General features: G+C 42.1%; 1 protein-coding gene across 1 annotated transcript; it reads left to right on the top strand.

Moving 5' to 3' along the window:
• Positions 1-1323: 1323 nt before the first annotated feature.
• LSMEM1 (leucine rich single-pass membrane protein 1) lies at positions 1324-7425 on the top strand. The gene is made up of 4 exons (XM_077775078.1): positions 1324-1447; positions 3156-3284; positions 7029-7256; positions 7384-7425. The coding sequence occupies exons 1-3, from the start codon at positions 1324-1326 to the stop codon at positions 7151-7153; spliced, it is 378 nt and encodes a 125-aa protein (XP_077631204.1). The 3' UTR covers positions 7154-7256; positions 7384-7425.
• Positions 7426-18991: the final 11566 nt, after the last annotated feature.

The raw sequence follows: 18991 nt of genomic DNA, 5'->3' as shown, positions 1-18991 counted from the left end.
ATATGGTTATACATAGTTTTCTTGTCCAAAGGATTTGAGGCATCTCACCAGAATATAAACAATGTGATAAAAGAAAACTATTGAAAAAAAAAGAAAACTATTTTATTTTTTAAATTTTTATCCATTTTCTGAGAGAGAGGAAGAGAGAGAGGAAGAGAGAGAAACAGAGAGCAAGTGGGGGATGGGCAAGGAGGGAGACACAGAATCTGAACCAGACTCCAGGCTCTGAGCTGTCAGCACGGAGCCTGACTTGGGGCTGGAACCCATGAACTGCCAGATCATGACCTGAGCCAAAGTAAGATGTTTAACTGATCGAGATGCCCAGGCAACGCAAATTTTGTAATTTATTTTAAAATAATTTTCTTGGGGCTCCTGGGTGACTCAGTCAATTAAGCGACTGGGACTTCAGCTGGGATCATGATTTCATGGTTTATGATTTCACTGTTTGAGCCCCGAATCGGGCTCCACCCTGTCAGCGCAGAGCTTTCTTAGGATTCTCTCTCTCCCTTCTCTGCCCCTCCCCAACTCATGCTCATGTGCTGTCTCTCTCTCTCAAAATAAATACACAAAAACTTANGGGAGACACAGAATCTGAACCAGACTCCAGGCTCTGAGCTGTCAGCACGGAGCCTGACTTGGGGCTGGAACCCATGAACTGCCAGATCATGACCTGAGCCAAAGTAAGATGTTTAACTGATCGAGATGCCCAGGCAACGCAAATTTTGTAATTTATTTTAAAATAATTTTCTTGGGGCTCCTGGGTGACTCAGTCAATTAAGCGACTGGGACTTCAGCTGGGATCATGATTTCATGGTTTATGATTTCACTGTTTGAGCCCCGAATCGGGCTCCACCCTGTCAGCGCAGAGCTTTCTTAGGATTCTCTCTCTCCCTTCTCTGCCCCTCCCCAACTCATGCTCATGTGCTGTCTCTCTCTCTCTCAAAATAAATACACAAAAACTTTAAAAAATTAATGAAATAAAATAAATGACAGAATTAGAAAGCAGGCTCAGGGAAAATAGCGAGAATTGAGAAACCTGAGGAGGAGGAACGAGGGTATTCAGATAAGCAGGATATAAAGGGTTCAGATTGGGTGGCACGCTTGAGTCTGAGCTTCCTGGCAAGCCAAGCGAAAAGAATAGGTACAAAGTTGTCCCCAAAAGGAAATGTTTTCTTCTGGACAAGCACAGCTTTTCTAGACCTTCAGCTGGAAGTGATGCATGTGGGTGGTTCCTGACGTGCCTGTCCAGCTTCCTGTGGCCTCTGCTGCTCATGCAGCAGGACTGGCCTTCTGTTTCATGTCAGTGTTTTTCTTCCAGGAACAATGAATCATTCCCAGGACACCAGCTCTCGAGGCACGCCTGAGGACCGAAAACTTTATATTGTGGATTCCATAAATGACTTAAACAGACTGACCCTCTGTCCTGCTGGCTCACAGCACCTGCTGCGTACGTGTGCCTCCCAGGCTTGCTGGCCTCTCCTGCTTCTAGGCCCCCTAAAAATAGTAAAGGCTAATCTGGACCTGTGGGTGTGGTGGGTGGCGAGGTGGGCATTAGAAACAGCTCAGCGCTGGAAATGCTTTTTATCATTAGGCAATTTTTGTGTTGGTTCTCTTACTATTTGACAGGCTTATGGGCTTTCCTGGGTTGTCCCAAGCAAGGTTTAGAACCTGTCTTCAAGTGTTCTGAGAAGTTTCTGTAGAGTGTCTCTCCCTGGAAAGGGCAGGGAGGCTGTAGAGCTGGTTCTCCAAGAGGCCTGCTCGTCCCTCTTGGCTGTTGGGCCTTCCAGCGACATGGCCAGGTCATGGCCGTGCCCACTTCCCCGGAGAGGCTATACTTTGTAGTGGGTTGCTGAGAAAATATTCCACGCATTCATCCAGATTTCAACAAGTCGTTTAAATTTTGTTGGGCAAAGAAGGCAACTTCATTTTCTAGTTACAAAGTACAAATGGCCCCAATTAAAGGGTTAAAAATGGAGGAGAAAAGCAAAACAAAAATTTATTAAATACAGAGGTGTACTTTGTTCCCTAGATATTGTAAATGAGTTCTCTCAGATCATTCCGAGCCCCATTTTTCCCGCTTAAAAGCTGACTTTCAAACACAGGCATTAATTTTCTACTGGCTGTTTGTTCCATTCCTATTCTAAACTCTGATTGTCCCGAATTTATATCTATTATTCCCCTTCTAAATCCTTCTTAAGGTCTTGCTTTTTCCCTCATTTTAATGGGTTCAGATTTTCACCTGCTTCTGTTGCAGTCAAGTCTCTGTAGAAATAGGTATTTGGATACCAGCAAAGTCATTGCTTTGATTAGGAAGCAAAAGTTGTTGCAAGGTGATGCAGGATGTACTTACACAGCCGGGGCCTAAGCCACCCACCTAGCTATAATCAAGTAGCACAGTGTGTGGGCCTGATGCAAAGTAGGAGAGAACACAGAAAGGAAGTCAGTAATCTCCATCACCCCAAGTTCCTGTATTGCTTATTTAGTTTAATTTGGGTATCCCTAGACAAACAGGCCTTACAAAATGATGGCCAAGTGCAGATACTTCAGGCTTTAGCCTCTTTATAGGCATGGTTGCAGTCTCAGTGTAACCGCACAACATTTAAAAGAACGCTGTTTGCCAAGCAGCTTCATCCCAAGGACAGCTCTAAGAAACCCAAATACATTGGGGCCATTTTTCTATTCGAATGGATGTAGGCTTAGCTGATTACTCCTATGGTGAAAGGCATTTTTGGGAGATACCCCAGAGTGTTCAGCCTTCCACTCAGCATAGGTGTCTCAGCCAGCTGTGTTTTACTACTTGGTCACTTCTGGGGAAAGGGCAATATAGCCTCCTTCACTTTGAACCCTTAACACCCGTATCCTCCCCCACCCATCCAAAGAAAACCCATGTCCTGCCTCTTCAGTGTTAACATCATCTTCAAAGAGCTTTCCAGGGAGAGTGCTTGTTGTTTTGAATACCAAGATTGAAGAAGGTAAAAAATTCACAAAGAACACCCAGTCCAAAGACATTCCCAAGATATAAGTCACTTTCCAGAGTGATCATAGGGGAAAACGATATCCCTTCGGTTTCTAATAGTGGGGGACCGTTCAGTTCTGCTGGCAAGGTGGATCCTGAGCAGTTTTGGTCATCATTGCTTTTGTTTGTTTCATGTTAGCTCTCCAGGAGAAAATCCCAGACATTGGCACTAACTCCGGAAACAGAAGTCACAGTCTATTTTTTCTGGGGCTGATAATTGTGCTGATTGTCAGCCTGGCACTGGTGTCCTTCGTGATTTTTCTAATAGGTAAGCACTGCGGACATGTTCTCACTTCTTAAATGCTCTTACTTTGTTTTTGGTTGTTTAACTTGGCTCCTGTGAGGAGTCCATGCTTTTTGGCAATGTCTGCTACACTGAAAGACAGCGAGTGCCTGAAGTGACCCTGGGGTTCTGAGGATGTAAGCCCACAGTGCTACAAGTTCACAAACAAGGACATTAAATATACATATCTTACTTTTCTTTTTTTTAAAGTTTATTTATTTGAGAGAGAGAGCGTGCAAGTGCAGCACATTAGTGGGGGAGGGGCAAAGAGAGAGGGAGAGACAGGGTCCCATGCTCATAGCGCAAAGCCTGACAAGAGATCACCACCTTGGCCAAAATCAAGGGTTTTCAGTTTGATCACTGAACTGACTGAGCCACCCAGGCTCCCCTGTAACTCGACTTTCTTACTTGGAGTCCCTAGCTGTCAAAATGTTAGGCAGCTTATTCTTGTTGATTCTGTTTTCTTAATCCACTGTGTAATTGCTCCATTAATTCAGTCTGTAACAGAGTCACGTTCAGGTTTCAAACTCCTTGCCAGGTTTTCTCACTTCCCAGAAATCCACTGGAAGCGCTGCGGGCTTGTGCTGGGTCCCAGAGGCGGTGTTAGGGAGGTGATGAAGCCACTTCTTTCCTGTTTGACACTCCCCGGGGCTGTACGACCTACCCTGCCTGCTCTTAGCCTGGGCCTGGTCTTGATCTCTGCCCTTGAGTGGTGGCCCAAGCTGTCCCACTCGGGGAGACGCCCCCCAGACCTCAGGGCCACTCTCCGCCTGGGCAGGGGCAGAGTGCTGGCTCCTCCTATACCTGTTGTCTCCTGCCCTCCAGCCCACCAGTTCTCCTTCTCAGCTAACCCCTGCGGGCCATCCTCCGGAATTATTTCAGCGGCCTGGCCCACAGTGGGAGGAGCCCGAGAGGCGGGAGAGTCATCTTTGACGCCCTTTTCCCTGGATGCCCGGAATCATCATTGATTTCTTCTGCCCTTTTGTGCTTTGCAGACCTTGTAGCCTTCAAAAATCTTCAATGAGAAGTGGAGCCCATGTCTTTGGAATGCCTTTAATTTAAATTCATTCAGGATTAAAGGAGGTAGTGGTGGTGATGATGGGGCGAGACAGGTGGACAGGCTCTTTTACAGCCTCAGCCCCCTGCTCTTATGCAAACTCCATTCTCCTTCCATCTTTACATCTAGCCTGGGGTCTAGACGGGTGGGAAGGCGGGATATTTAACTGCTTTTCTCTGGCCCAGCCCATACCCTCTGGAATTTAGAAGCTGCAATGAGAACTATACTTACAATAACGGTGTCCTTTTATCTGTCAGTTGGATGTGGGTTGTTCCTGAATCTTCAGGGCCAGAAAAAGCCCATGGATTACTCTTCTGAAATGTTGTACCAACAAAAATTAATGCTCCAGTGTCATTCTGCCACACCTATCCGGGGTAAAGACTGACTTAAATTACTAGGAAATTTTAGGTATCCCTACAGGCAGGAGAGCCACCCAAAGGAACTTCTGGCTTCTGTGGGGTGATGGCTACTAATGCGAAAGGTAATGATGATAAGAAATGTTATATATTGGGCATTCATTGTCCCAGGCACTGTGCTAATAAGCACTTGATGTCTGTTTGCTCACAACCTCGTAACAGCTCTGTGTCATAGAATCTACTATTATGCTGGCTTTACTGATGCTGACACTGAGGCTTCGATTAATTAGCGTGCCTGAGGTCCACAACTAATAAGTGCCGAATCAGGGCCCAAAGATACTCCTTCCTGATTTCAAAGAGCATGCAGTTTATCACTGTCATTATACCCCTCTTGTATAGATAGGATTTATTTTATATTTGCTGCTGGTGTTTTATGTTGAGAGCAAAGTCATATTAAGAAAGAAGATACGAATAAAGAAGAATGTCTTTATATTGGGCCATTGCTCTGTGCCAGATACATAAACTCATTATCTTAAATCTTTATCTCTTAAGATAGTATTTCTATTTTACTGATGAGAGACTAAGACCTAGAAAGTTTACCTCTCCATGTGTACCCTACAAATCAGAGGCACAACCAGGATTCAAACCCTGACCTGTCTGGCTCTAAATCTCCCCTGTCCTCCATTGCCTATGTTGAGGAAATAAAACAAGGACTTCCTGTAGTTTTCAGACAAACCTCAGAGTGGAGTTGGCATAGGCATCTGAAAATAAACTTGGCCTGTGCTCATCTTTAACAAGGAAATCCTTTTGCTTTCAGTAGGATTTAGTGCAAATTTGTAGTCTTCTCACTGAAGTGCAAGAACCTGTATTCTTTATAACTGGCATTTTTACATAAGAGAGTCAAGACTTATTTTACACTGATTATATTCTTTTTAAACCTTTGGACCTTATGTTTTTGTCATAATCTCTGTCCTAAAAAGGAATAATGGACAACAAGAGTGGATTACTATGGATTCCTCTAGTAGCAGTTTCTAGTGGCCACGGAGTGTATTCAGAGAATACTTCATGCCTGGGATGTTATTGTTTCCTGAGGAAAAACAGAATTCTATGGTCAAGTGAATTTGAGACTTGCTAAGTTAGATAATGCTCAAAGTGGTTTTTTGTTGTTGTTGTTGTTTTTACTTCTTGTGAGTTTCCAAGAGGCAGGTTAGTATAAAAATATTTCTCTATCTTTTTTTGCAATGGAACTCTTTTTCTCTTTTTTAGAATTTAATTTGGAAAATCAGTGTATCGTGGAACACACTCAAGCCAGCACGGCTGCTGCTTCCTTCTCTGTTTGACTAATGTTCTAGGATGTTCCCAAGAGGGGGAAAGATATTATGTGTTATGAATTTACTTCAGTTTCACATTTTTCCCCAGAAGCAAGTGGTGTTTCTGCCTGCCTCTGCAGCTAATCTCAGTTAAGGTCCTTCCTTCATGTCTTAGGGCATCATTCATCCAGCCTAGTTTTGCAGACATGGGGAAGCAGCAGCTTCTGGGCAACAATTTGTCCCAAGCCTTGAAGGGGAAGCTCTAATATCTAGTTAACTTTCCCACATTAGTTTATCCACCAAGCCTCATGGCATGCATACCAGCAATATTAGTTCCTGAAAGACACATTGGAAGGTGGGGGGGGGGAGACACTTGCTTAAAATGGAAATAAGAAGAAGCTCAAATAATAAGTATGGATTTTGGGCTGCATTTCCTGGAAATTTTAACTGATGAGCAGAGCTCCATAGCTTACTTGACTGCCAAGAGTTCTGTTTATTTTGAAAATATTGTCTCTGTTCTTAGGATGGTCTGAGGGGAATTATTACATTTTCATTTATGGGCTGGTAATTCAGAACCAGCAGAGCTATGTCAAAATAGGCTGAAGCCCAGAAAACCTCATTTCCCAACGATGAGCCAAAAACCTTTGGAGAAGAGTGCTTTAAAATAGACAATGTAACTAACAGTCACTTCTCCCATATGCTTCTAATGAGATCCGATGGTGGTTTCCTCGGGTTGCTCAGTGATGTTTCTCAGCCAAAATCTGTGCGGAGCTGCCAAAGGTTAGTCTAGGCTGGGCCCAATACACTGTAAAAGTGATGCGCTTTGGTAGACAACTTTAGTCTTCAGCAGTTTCTCTCCTGGGCTTTGGGGCTGCATGGGATATTGGAGCAGGGGACTTGCCAGGGGGCCTTTCAGCACTCAGCTAAGCACCAACACAAGGCACTAACGAGTCCCAACAGAACGCACTGGATATCAACGTAACATAGTCTGTTTTTTGTTTTGAAGTTCAAACTGGAAACAAGATGGAAGATGTGTCCAGAAGACTAACAGCTGAGGGAAAGGACATAGACGATCTGAAGAAAATCAACAGCATGATTATAAAGCGACTCAATCAACTGGATGAGGAATAGAACTAAAGAAATGAACATTTTAAAGCAGCCTCCAGCACCCGAGCTTAGAGCTTTATGGTTTATGAAATGGGCATGCGCATTTCTGCAGGCAACAGATTATCTGGTTAGTGATCCCAACCCTGGGGCCAAGTTTCTGCCGTAGGGTTGGGAGCAACTGCAAGGCAAAGGGGTATGGGGATAGCAGCCAGAAAAGGGCTCATTGTATGTTGTGTCCTTCTGCTTTATTGCAGTTAAGGGTGGCTGTTATGGAGGAGAACCAAAAGTAAGCAAGGGAATTTGACTCTGTACATACAACTTCTCTTACAAAAGGAACTTTCGCAACCAGAATGAGTTCACTGTGCCAATGAGGTTCATGGCACCTCGTGCATCTTTATGAATTCCTGGGACAGCCTAATGAATTCACTGAATTATTTGTATTCAAGGAAACCAGGTGTTAACTGTTTTCAATAAAAGAAACTTTGCTCAGGTGATTAAACTTTTGACTCTTTTTTCTCCAGAGACAGGGGATGGGTGGACTTCAGAGCTGGTTGCCTTCTGGTATTTGTTAGTAGTAGTTATATGTGTAATGGTAGGGTGGGGGTCAAAAGAGAGAGACTAATTTATTCAACTAATGTTTATTGAGCTCTTATTGTGTGCAAACCATCTACTTTAGAAGAATTTATATTCGATTTGGGAACAAAGGGAATGTATAGTTATACATAATTATATAAGCTTTGTTGGCTTCCTTTCTCACAAAAAAATCCTTCAATATTCTGCTGATTAATTTTGATGAAATCCGACAGGTTTGTGGTCTTTTCTAAGCTACAGTAGGAAATTGTATATTTGGAATATTTGGAACCTGCCCTATTTTAGCACAAAAGGTAAGGTACATAGTTTATTATCTAAGATACAGTGTGATATAAGTGAGCTTAAAAATTAAATGAATCTTGGGGTGCCTGGGTGGCTCAGTCAGTTAAGCATCTGACTCTTGATTTTGGCTCAGGTCATGATCCCAGGGTCTTGAGATCAAGACCTACTTTGGGCTCTTCATTGAGTGTGGAGTCTGGGATTCTCTTTCTCCCTGTCCCCCACTTGCTATCTCTCTCTCTAATAATAAAATAATAAATAGTAATAAATATTGACTACAAAAACCACATATGAGTTTTAGAAAGTCTTTTACTTAATACAAATATTTAAATTTACTGACGAATGTATTGTGATTCTGTCATTTCGGTCGGTCAAAGACCTGTCAGTTTACCTCAAATTAAAAACACACATACATACATACATATTGCAACACTAAATAGCTAATGAAGTAAACACAAGACATTTTACTTACCCATTTTTGCATTCAAAAATGTTTCTCCTGAATACTCATGTTCTTAAATTGACAAATATTATATAGGCTATTTTAATAACCTAAAACTTGTGTTTACTGGAAAATCCTCATTGAATTCTTGATGGGTTGTGGCAAAATAATTTATCAGGATTTGTTGGAACATTGTTTCAGAAGCCACAGAACTGAAGCAACAACTTTTTTAAAATTTACCCATTTTTGGTAGCCTGGGTGGCTCAGTTGGTTAAGCATTCAACTCTAAATTTCAGCTCAGGTCATGATCCCACAGTCATGAGGTTGAGCCCTTCCTGGGGCTCTGTGCTGAGAGCACAGAACCTGCTTGGGATTATGTCTCTCTCTTCCCCTCTCTCTGACCCTACCTGCTCACACTTGTGCACACACACTCTCAAATAAATAAGCTACACACACACACACACACACACACACACTTCTTTCCTGGAATCTGTTTGCACTTGTTATGGGTTTTTTCTTTCAATTTACAGCAGGTGTATATTGAGCTCAGTAACAAATGATCTTCATTACAATACATTTATATTTTTCACAGCATGAAGTAGGGTCTTATAAATCATTTCACCCATCTCTGTGGCTCTGTCCTTTGGGATCTGCACTGTCCTGTCTGTATAGCATAGATGGACAGAGCCGTGGTCACTCACAGCCTGGAAAACTCCAGTCACCGTAGTTCCTGATATTTGGACTCACAGATTAACACCTTCCATTGACCCTGTTTTAAAACGTTGGCTGGCTACATGTCTACATTTTTTTTCCTTCAGCACAGGGATTTTAATTTGCTATAAAGGTTGTTATTGGAACAACTAGCATAATCTGAATAAGGTTTGTAGATTAGGTAATAGTATTATGTCAATGTTCATTTCCTGATTTTAATCATTATATGATTATATAAGATACTGGCCTTGTTTTCAAGAAACATACATGGAAGCATTTAAGGACAAAAGGAAATCATGTCTTCAAACCCAAAAACATTCAGAAAGAAGGTGTGTGTATGTGTGTATGTATAAAACAACTATGGTACATGTCAACATTTGGAGAATTTTTTTTAATGGGAGCTATCCATTTATTCTTTCTGTTTAAACAGCTGTCTTGAACTATCATTGACATATAAAAATTATATCTATTTAAGGTATACAACTTGATGTTTTGATATATGTATGTATGGTTCAGTGAGCACCACAATTAAGCTAGTTAACACATGCATCACCTATATAGTCACCACCTGTGTTTTGGGGGCAGGTTTGGGGAGGGTGAGAATATTTAAAATTTATCCTCTTAACAAATTTCAGGTGTACAATACAGTTTTGTTAATTGTCACACCATGCTGGACATAAGGTCTTGAGAATATTCATCTTGCATTACTGAAACTTGACACCCTTTGCCTACATAGCAGTCAAATATGGCAACTGAGACATGGGCTGTTGAGCCCAACTTCCTAGTTCAAATCCTGCTGCCACTATTTGCCCTGAGTTTGGGAAAATTAACCTCTGATTCTTTATCAATGATATTGGATAATTACAAAATCTATTTCTTAGCGTTGGGAGGCTTAAAAGAGATGGCAAAGGACTTAAAGCTATCAGAAACAAAGTAACTACTAGTTGTTATTGTAATTATTACTAATATTAAAAGTAGTTAAGTGTGGTATAGTGGAAATAACCCACTACATTTAAACCTCTACATTAAATCAGGGCGCCTGGGTGGCTTAGTCGGTTAAGCGTCCGACTTTCGCTTAGGTCATGATCTCACGGTTCGTGGGTTCGAGCCCCGCGTCGGGCTCTGTGCTGACTGCCAGCTCAGACCCTGGAGCCTGTTTCAGTCTGTGACTCCCTCTCTCTCTGACCCTCCCCTGCTCACGCTGTCTCTCTCTCTCTCCTAGAAATAAATAAAACATTAAAAAATTAAAAAAAACACCTCTACATTAAATCTTTGGGACTTAAAGCCAATATATTTTTTCTGCTGCACTGTTTAAGACCATAGCATCCTGATCTCATCTGGCCAAGGATGATAAGGTGAGAGCCTTTTAGCAAAAAAACTTACTGTGCTATAAAAGGTGATCAATAAACACAGGAGGGTTTATTGTTTACCAAATAAGCTAGTCTGAAGAACATAAGGATTCACAGGTGCCCACCCGAGATGAAGCCAGGAATCTTTCTGACTGTCTTGCACTAATAACTTGACCACAAGTTTCAGAGGAAGGAGGGAGGTGGTACACTAATGTGAGGCAAAGGAGAAGAAAAAGAAACAAAAGAGACAGCTAATCTGAAACCTGTCATGATAGGAAAAGACCATCTTGCATCATTCTTTGGACTCTGTGTTCACAAGAGGTTAAGAGAGAGGTTTTTTCCTGACAGTGGGCTCTACTCTTATGGAAGGATTACACACATCTTCTGCCTCCAGTGCCGTTCACTTTATATTTCACCTTCCTATAGCCCCTCAAATTGTTCTGCCTTGACAACCACCTGCAGGTGAATCTGGCCCGGCCCTTCCCACCGCACTCCGCTGTTCACACCTGGAGGCCATTGGGGCGCAGAGCAGCCTGGAACCAGGCGGCCCCAGCTTCCCAGTGTGACGGAGCTGCAATTAAGTGGATACATGTTACTTATTTCTCCGGAAAAGACCAGTGTCATCTGTCCGAGATTCGGCCGGTGGACACCAATCTCCAAAGCAAGGCTTTTGGGTAAGGACAAAGCAAACCTGGAGGGTGAAGAAGAACACAAAACAATTGTTTTACCAACAACAACCTTTGAAAAGGGAAGAATATTGGTGTGCATGTCATGTAGAGGTGTCTTAAGGAAATACAGCACAAACCATTGTGTTCTACCCCACTTTTATTGCTTAGGAGGATAATTTCAGTGGAAACAGGGCCTCTCTGAATTAGGGTGTATAAAATAGTTTTATTCCGGCTTAACATAATGACCCCATTTAAATTCAGCCGAGGATGAGCACAACAGAGATCATCAGAAAAGATTGGCAATCTATCCCTTTTGTGAATGAGTTTTTGCAAAAGAAGCTGTGAAAAAGAGAAAGGACCATAAGCTATCTTTTCACAGAGTCAGAAAGCCTATTTTTTAAAACAAAGGAAAAACGAAAATATTTTTATTGGAACCTGTGTGTTGTCCCCTTATTCTTACTTGGTGAAGATAAAAGCTTCTCAGTAAAAAAAATTTTATGGGGAAAACATTATGGAGATATCATTCTACTTTTTATGAAGGTGAAAGGATTTTGAAAGACGTGATGAGAAAGCAAGTCAGAACAAACTGATTCCACAGAACAGGTGGGAATTGAGCGCATCTGCCATACCCGGTAGCGTGGGCTGTGCTGGGCTGCTCTGAGCCGATGTGCCAAGGACCCAGGAGAAGCCAACGAGTGGTCCCTTCTCCAAACTGGCTTCTCATCTATGTCATATGATATGTTAGGAACCTACTATTTTCCAACCTGGGGAAGTTATACAAATATTACCTTTGGTTGGGGTTGGAGGGCGTTTCAATAAGCATGAAGATGTGATGAGGAACAACTGTTCAAATAAATCCACGTCAATTGCTTATAATAGCAATACTTCCAACACCTGATTATGATAGGCTGTCCTAATGTCTTACTCTGGCAGGGCTTGGTATTTAAGACTTAAAAGAAATTTTGTTCCTTGAACTGAAAGGGTTGGTTAACATCCCCTTATTTCTTGCTTTTAAATTATGAATTACCAGAGAAAACAGATGGAGGCGTTTAATGTGTTGTGTTGCTAATGGCTTGGCTCTGTGCTGATTTCTTTATATTCTTTTTTTAATCACGAGAGGAGACTGATTTCTTAAAAATGGGTTAGAGGATTACTTCAGCCTGAAAAAAATTAAAAACAAATTTTTTTCTTGTTTTCTTTTTTTTAATATTTTTATTTATTTCTAGGAGAGAGAGAGAGAGAGAGATAGTGTGAGCAGGGGAGGGTCAGAGAGAGAGGGAGACACAGACTCTGAAACAGGCTCCAGGCTCTGAGCTGGCAGTCAGCACAGAGCCCGACGCGGGGCTCGAACCCACGAACCGTGAGATCATGACCTAAGCGAAAGTCGGACGCTTAACCGACTAAGCCACCCAGGCGCCCCTCTTGTTTTCTGTTTGGTTCTACAGAACAAGTATATTGTAATCACTGGAAATGGTGGTGGTGGGGAATGTGCAAATAAGAGGAAGAAACCAGTACTGTATCGACCTGTTACCACAAACAGGAGATGGGAGTTCCAAGCATGTCCATTGAGGGATCACCTGGGAGGCTTTAAAAAGCCCCTGATTCCTGGACCCTACTCTCAGAGATTCTGATCTAGAAGGCAGGGAGTGGGACTGGAAGCTCATGTTTCTAAAATGTTGCTGTGCTGAGTCTTGTGCTCAGTCTGAATAGGTGGCTGTGCAGATCATGGATGTGGAGTAAACTTGGGTTTGGATTCTGGTATTGCACGTGAGTAACAGTGCAGCCTTGACCTCATTTCACTTCCTTAACTTCCCTGATTTTTAGGATGCTCCTCTGTAACATGGAGGAGTATTGCTTCTAGTGAGAACAGGAAACTTGATAAAAAGTTCTTCAGGCTCTGTCTTGTTTATAGTTCGCTAATTGTACTTTAAAAAGGGGGACCCCCTGATCATTTGTGGACATTTTTTTAATTTTATTTATTTTGGGGGAGACCCACATACACCATGAGTGAGAGAGGAAGAGGGAAACGGGGGGGGAGAGGGGGAGGGAGAGAGAGAGAGAGATAGAGAGAATGAATGAGAATGAATCTCAAGCAGGCTCCACTCTCGGCGTGGAGCCTGACTCAGGGCTTAATTTCACAATCATGAGATCATGACCTGAGCTGAAATCAAGAGTCAGATTCTTAACTGACGAAGCCATCCTGGGACAACATTTTTAATCTCCAGGGAACACTAATGGTCTTTTGTCAAAGGACCCACAAATGTCTTCAGAAGAACACTCCACTTTCTACTTTTCATTTCCCTCCTCTCCACCCCCCACCAGATTTGGACCTTCTCACCTGTACTTGGCTTAGGCTCCAGATCAAGGGGCTGCTCCACTTTTCTGAAGAGCCCTTGAAGGCTTTCCTGATAGGGGGTGTGAGTAAGAACTCAGGAACTCTGAAAGCGCAGAGACCTAAGGAGAAGCCACTTCTGCCCCAGGAGAGCAAAAGAGGATTATTCCTGTAGTAGCACCTTTGTAATAGCATGACTTACAGGCTTACTGGAAACGTGAGACTCGAAAACCTGAACAGGCTCGTAGACTGTCCAGTTTGTCTTTTCACNTTTTTTCTTTGTTTTTTGGCTTCCTCTGACTCTCATGTCCCTTTTTAAATTTCAAAACATGATGTATTATTCATGCATGAATCCTCAAAGACATGGATTGTAACAGGCTTGTTCCATCAGGAATATTCTTTCTGAATCTGGAGAGCTGCAGCCACAGAGCATTTATCGTCTGATGAACAAAAAGAGCAACAAAGGGGCCAAACAATGGAAAAACCAGTTAATACTTTAATTATGGCTCCTCAAATGCTAAAAATGCCTCATTTTCCATGCCCTAAAGTGGTTTTAAATACCACCACAGACTAAATTATAATTCTATTCCACATCCTTGCTCTCTCAAACTTCTTTAATATTGATGAGTTGGGGTCAATCTCTGAATCACTTAAAGGCTCAAAAACAGTTTCTTACAGGCTCAGGAAAAAAGAAGGAAGGAAAAGACTTTAGGTAGCCTTTGAGGTACAATCTAGGACCTATTTTTAAACCTTCATTCAGTACAGATGATAGAAAACCCAGGTTCTTTCCATATTTCTTGTAGAAGTCACAAAGGAATCTTTCATAATTGTTTCGCCATCAACTTGATGCAATCTGTTCCTCCTCTGAACCTAGAACTTCATGTGAACCTCTCAGATTTTGCCGTGTCATTACGTACTTGTGTTATAGCCTTTGCGTGACTCTCTCATCTGTGCTTCCTCAGGGGATAGCACGTTGCTCAAAAATGTGAATTTGTGTAATTAAGCTAGGAAGTCTTTCCAGTTTGCCTGCATTGCTTCTGATTTGCAGTTAGAACAAAGTGGTGCTCACTAATAGGAGAGGAGGGACACCTGGTGGCAGTAGGTTATTTATTTTTTTTTTTTTGAGGAAGGAGGTCACTTTGAAAGGAGGAAAGAAGGCGAGAGCTAAAAATCCAATGTATGATATCCAAGGGAGAGTGAATGGTTGTATCAGACATCGGACCACTGTGGGTTTATGTCTGGGGGAAATGGCTATGAGGCTGGAAGGCCACCTAGATGGTGGTGAAGAGTGTGTGGTTTAGAGATGAAGGACCTACCTTTGAATCTGCTTCTGCTGCTCACCAGCTGTGTGACCTTGGCTAAGTTATTTACCTTTTCAGAGCCTTAGTAATTTTACCTATAAAATGGGAATAATCCTACCTAATAAGGTTGCTGTAATAATTGAACAAAAGAATGCCTAATACTTGGTAAACATTTCATTCAGGAGGGTGGCTGTTGGGGCGCCTGGGTGGCTCAGTCAGTTAAGTCTCTGACTTCAGCTCAGGTCATGATCTCATGGTTTGTGGGTTCGAGCCCCGCATCAGGCTCTGTGCTGAATGCTTGCTCAGAGCCTGGAGCATGCTTGAGATTTTGTGTCTCCTTCTTCCTCTGCCCCTCCCAGCTCATGTTCTGTCTCACTCTAACTCTCAGAAATAAGTAAATGTATAAATTCTTTTTTAAAAAGGAGGGTGGCTGTTAATTTTCTTAGTCACAGCAAAAAGGTGAGAGCAGCGTTTGATGCCAAGGAGTTTTCTCCTGGCTCTGGTGAGAGGCTCATAGTTTTTTGAATTTTGGCAAATTCTCTGATACTACTTTTGGGAAGTTCTGCACAGGGTAACCTTATTTCGGGTCTTTTGGGAAGTATCTCTCTATGAAGCAGTAGGAATTTTTCAAGCTCCTTAAGTGTCTTTTCACCAGGCAGACATGCCACCCTCCTGGACCTTACCCCTAAGTGGGAAGATATGATTATCACACAATAGCAAAACAAAAAATAAGGCATAACTATTTGGGGGCATAACCCCAATTCTGTGACCCAGAGAATAAGAGCTGGAAAGGTTTGGCAGGCGAAGGAGGCATGTTCCCGAGCAGACAATAGGCTGACCACCTGTCCTAAGAAAGCCTTCTGTTCCCAGGAAACTGGGCTGCTTCTAACTTCAGAGAGAATACTGAAGCCATCAGGAGAGTTTCTCTGGATGTCTGTCTTGGCTCTCTACAGGCCTACCCACAACCTCACCCTGACTATGGCTTTTCCTCAACATACAGATCAGTGTGCACTGAACTGCCTTCTATCCTTGATCTCAATCTCTTTTTCTAATCTTGGAGCTTGCGCGCGCGCGCGCGCGCTCTCTCTCGCTCTCTCGTCAGTATGTCTTTTTCCACTAGTTCCTTGTCTTCCAGTTGATACTCATTTAAGTCTCTCCTATCCTAATAAATCCTTCTCCAACTGTCTCCTCCAGCCACTGCCTTGTTTCTTACTCTCCTTCTTGTCTGGAGCTCTCAAAATGGTGGTCTAAACCCGTTGTCTCTTATAGCTGCACCTCCCCTCCATTCCTTACAGTCCACTGCAACTGGACATTCACCTCTACCTACCTGTGGAAACTGTCCTTGCTGAGGTTTTATAACCAATGACCTCATTGCTAGATCCAATGCCCATTTCTCAAACTTTTTCTTAGTGGACTTTCTTGTTGGATTTGACATTGTTGATCATTCCTTTCATGAAACTGTTTACTCTCTCGGCCTCGGGGTCAACACTCCCCTGAGTTTCCTTCTATACTCCTGGGGTTTCCATTCTATTTCCACTCAGGGTCCCTCTTGCTCTGCCTCCCTCTTGAAAGTTGCCATTCCCTGGGGCTTTGCCCACTGTCCTTCTGTCTCTACATGCTATTTCTAGATTAGCTTATTTTATAGTTTCATATGCCATTTATATATAGATGATTTCCATATATGTTCAATCCAGATCTTTCTACTGTGCTTCAGATAAAGAACGAATTGCCTGTTCAGTCTCTGGACTTATATAAACTGAACACATTTAATATGAATGGACAATAACTACCATAAGGGTAGAAACTTTGCGCTATTCATCCTTAAACCCCCAGTGCCTGACAGTGTCTGGCACAGAAGGGGACTTTTTGCATATATGAATCAAAGTTTGTAGCTATTAGAATATATTTATGTACATGTGTTTTCCTACAACTTCTTACTGATACTATTTTGGGATAAGACATCTCTACTTCTCTTAGGCCTTGCAAGCCTGCTCTCCTTTCTGCGAATGTAGCTCTTTACTCACCAAAAACAGAAAGTGGATTCTGCAAGAAGAAATGTGATTTAATCTGGAAAGATTAGAGGTGTCAGTTGACCAAAGAAAGACTTTATGAGCACATAGTGACCTCTGTGGAGGAATCCATTGTTTTCTGGCCTTTTATGAGACAGCTCGTGCCATCAAGGCACATTCTCATTAACCTTGTGCCTCTGGTCCTGGGGAAGGAAGACTGGGGAACCTCTCTTGTCAGGTATGACAGAAGGGAGGTCTTGCAGAGAAAAGACTTGAAAGGATGGTCCTTGTTCTTACTTTACTCTCTCTCACGCGCGATTTATCTGTAATTTTAGATGTGGAGGGAAAAGACATTTTGTGAGTAGTGATAAACATTTTTTATAGTCTTGAATTTATTGCAGCATCAGGTCTCTATGGGGTCCAGCACAAAATAAAATTTTAGGCCCTTTGTTTGTAAATTATTAAGAATTTCAAGGGGCGCCTGGGTGGCTCAGTCGGTTAAGCATTAGACTTCAGCTCAGGTCATGATCTCACGGGGTTCGTGGGTTCAGGCCCCGTGTCAGGCTCTGACAGCTCAGAGCCTGGAGCCTGTTTCAGATTCTGTGTCTCCTTCTCTCTCTGCCCTACCCCTGCTCACACTCTGTCTCACTTTGTGTCTCAAAAATGAGTAAATATAAAAAAAAAAAAAAAGAATTTCAAGATGGTGTCAGGGGAGCATTAGACCGAGCACAGGGTCTTGTGTAACTACATGGGTTGACTGCCCATGAAACTGATTTGGAGACTGTAACTGTGCTGTAGACAAGAAAGTCTTCGCGTTCTTGCATTTTATTCAGTGTTCAGCTCAATTTCTGACTCATGAAGTTTAGAAAAAGAGATACCCGACTAGCAGGTCCTCCCTCCTTCACAAAGCTGGGCTGTGGTCCCTGTAATTCATGCGTGTTTGTTTGTTTGCTCCACGCCCCAAGTATCTTTGCATTAGAGGTTTTTCTAGGTTTAATGCACTTGTCCTCTATTCTTGTCATATTCTCTTCCTGTTAGGATTTGTGCACTGTTTTTATGACTAAATTTCATCCATGCATCCTTCTTTGCTTTCACTGTCTTTAACCAGATTTTCCATCTTTAATTAATTTAGACTGTCCTAAAAAAATCTGCTCTCCTAGGATCACTTTTAGTTTTCCTTGGATTCTTCCCAATTTTCATTTGTTCCTCAGCAAATAAAGTGCTTAAAACGGAGTGTGGTGCTCAAGGAGCCATGGATGTGCAGGCAGCACTTGGCTGCCTTATCTTAGGAGACCTAGCTTATCTGTGGATTGTTCACCAACCCTCATCCATTGTTATGGTCCATTTACATCCATACTCTTTTCTCATAATTGGTTCCTCTCTTAAAATATATTTGGCATTTCCTCTTTTTAATCCTTCCCTACATCTGTTCATTATCAGTTTCTTAGGTAGAGTTTTACTTCCAAATTACTTTAGTTAGCACTCACCTTTAGTTGACTCTTGATTGATTTTGTATCTATCTCTTGACATTCTTTGGTTCCATTTCAAGTTATTGTTTGGTCTTAATGGTTGTGTTGAGGTAAGGAGGGCCACCTGTATTAGGTCAGATCAGAGATTTATGTGGTTTGGAATTCTGCCTCTGGCACTCAGAGATATTTTATGGGTAAATACGGTGATTCTCTATAGCTCCTCTGAATGATTACAAATTTAAAACAGATAGATGTGATATTAAATAAATCCATTGTAGTTACTTATTTATATGTTCTATTTTCTTTTTTTACTTCCCAAATTCTTCTGCCAATCTATCACCTATATTAGAGATGGAAGATGTCCTCTGCCATTTGCTTTCTTTGTCCCTTCTTAGGAAGTGATGTATAGATGGGAGGATACTAATATTGGAAACCTCTACAGAGGCTGCCCTGAGTTTTTTTTTCTCAAGATCAGGAGAAGAATGGTTACCTCCTGGCGAAGAGACTTAAAGATACAGGAGACAAAAATAAAGTTTTGGGGGTGTTGCTGTTGTTGTTACGATCAAGCTCCATGAATCCTATTTGTTCAGTGTATCAGATACTGTTGCTTAGGCCAAAAGAGAACTTTTTTGACAGACATTGGCTAATATGCTGAAATCTAAGGAAAACTCAAACAAGAGGCCTTAGACAGCAGAAGGAAGGATTTCTACT

Source organism: Crocuta crocuta, unplaced genomic scaffold, assembly GCF_008692635.1.
Source record: "Crocuta crocuta isolate KB4526 unplaced genomic scaffold, BGI_CrCroc_1.0 scaffold47, whole genome shotgun sequence".
In the NCBI taxonomy this organism is placed as follows: Eukaryota; Metazoa; Chordata; class Mammalia; order Carnivora; family Hyaenidae; genus Crocuta; species Crocuta crocuta.
The sequence above is the reverse complement of the archived record's forward strand: the minus strand, read 5'-3'. Positions and strand labels throughout refer to the sequence as shown.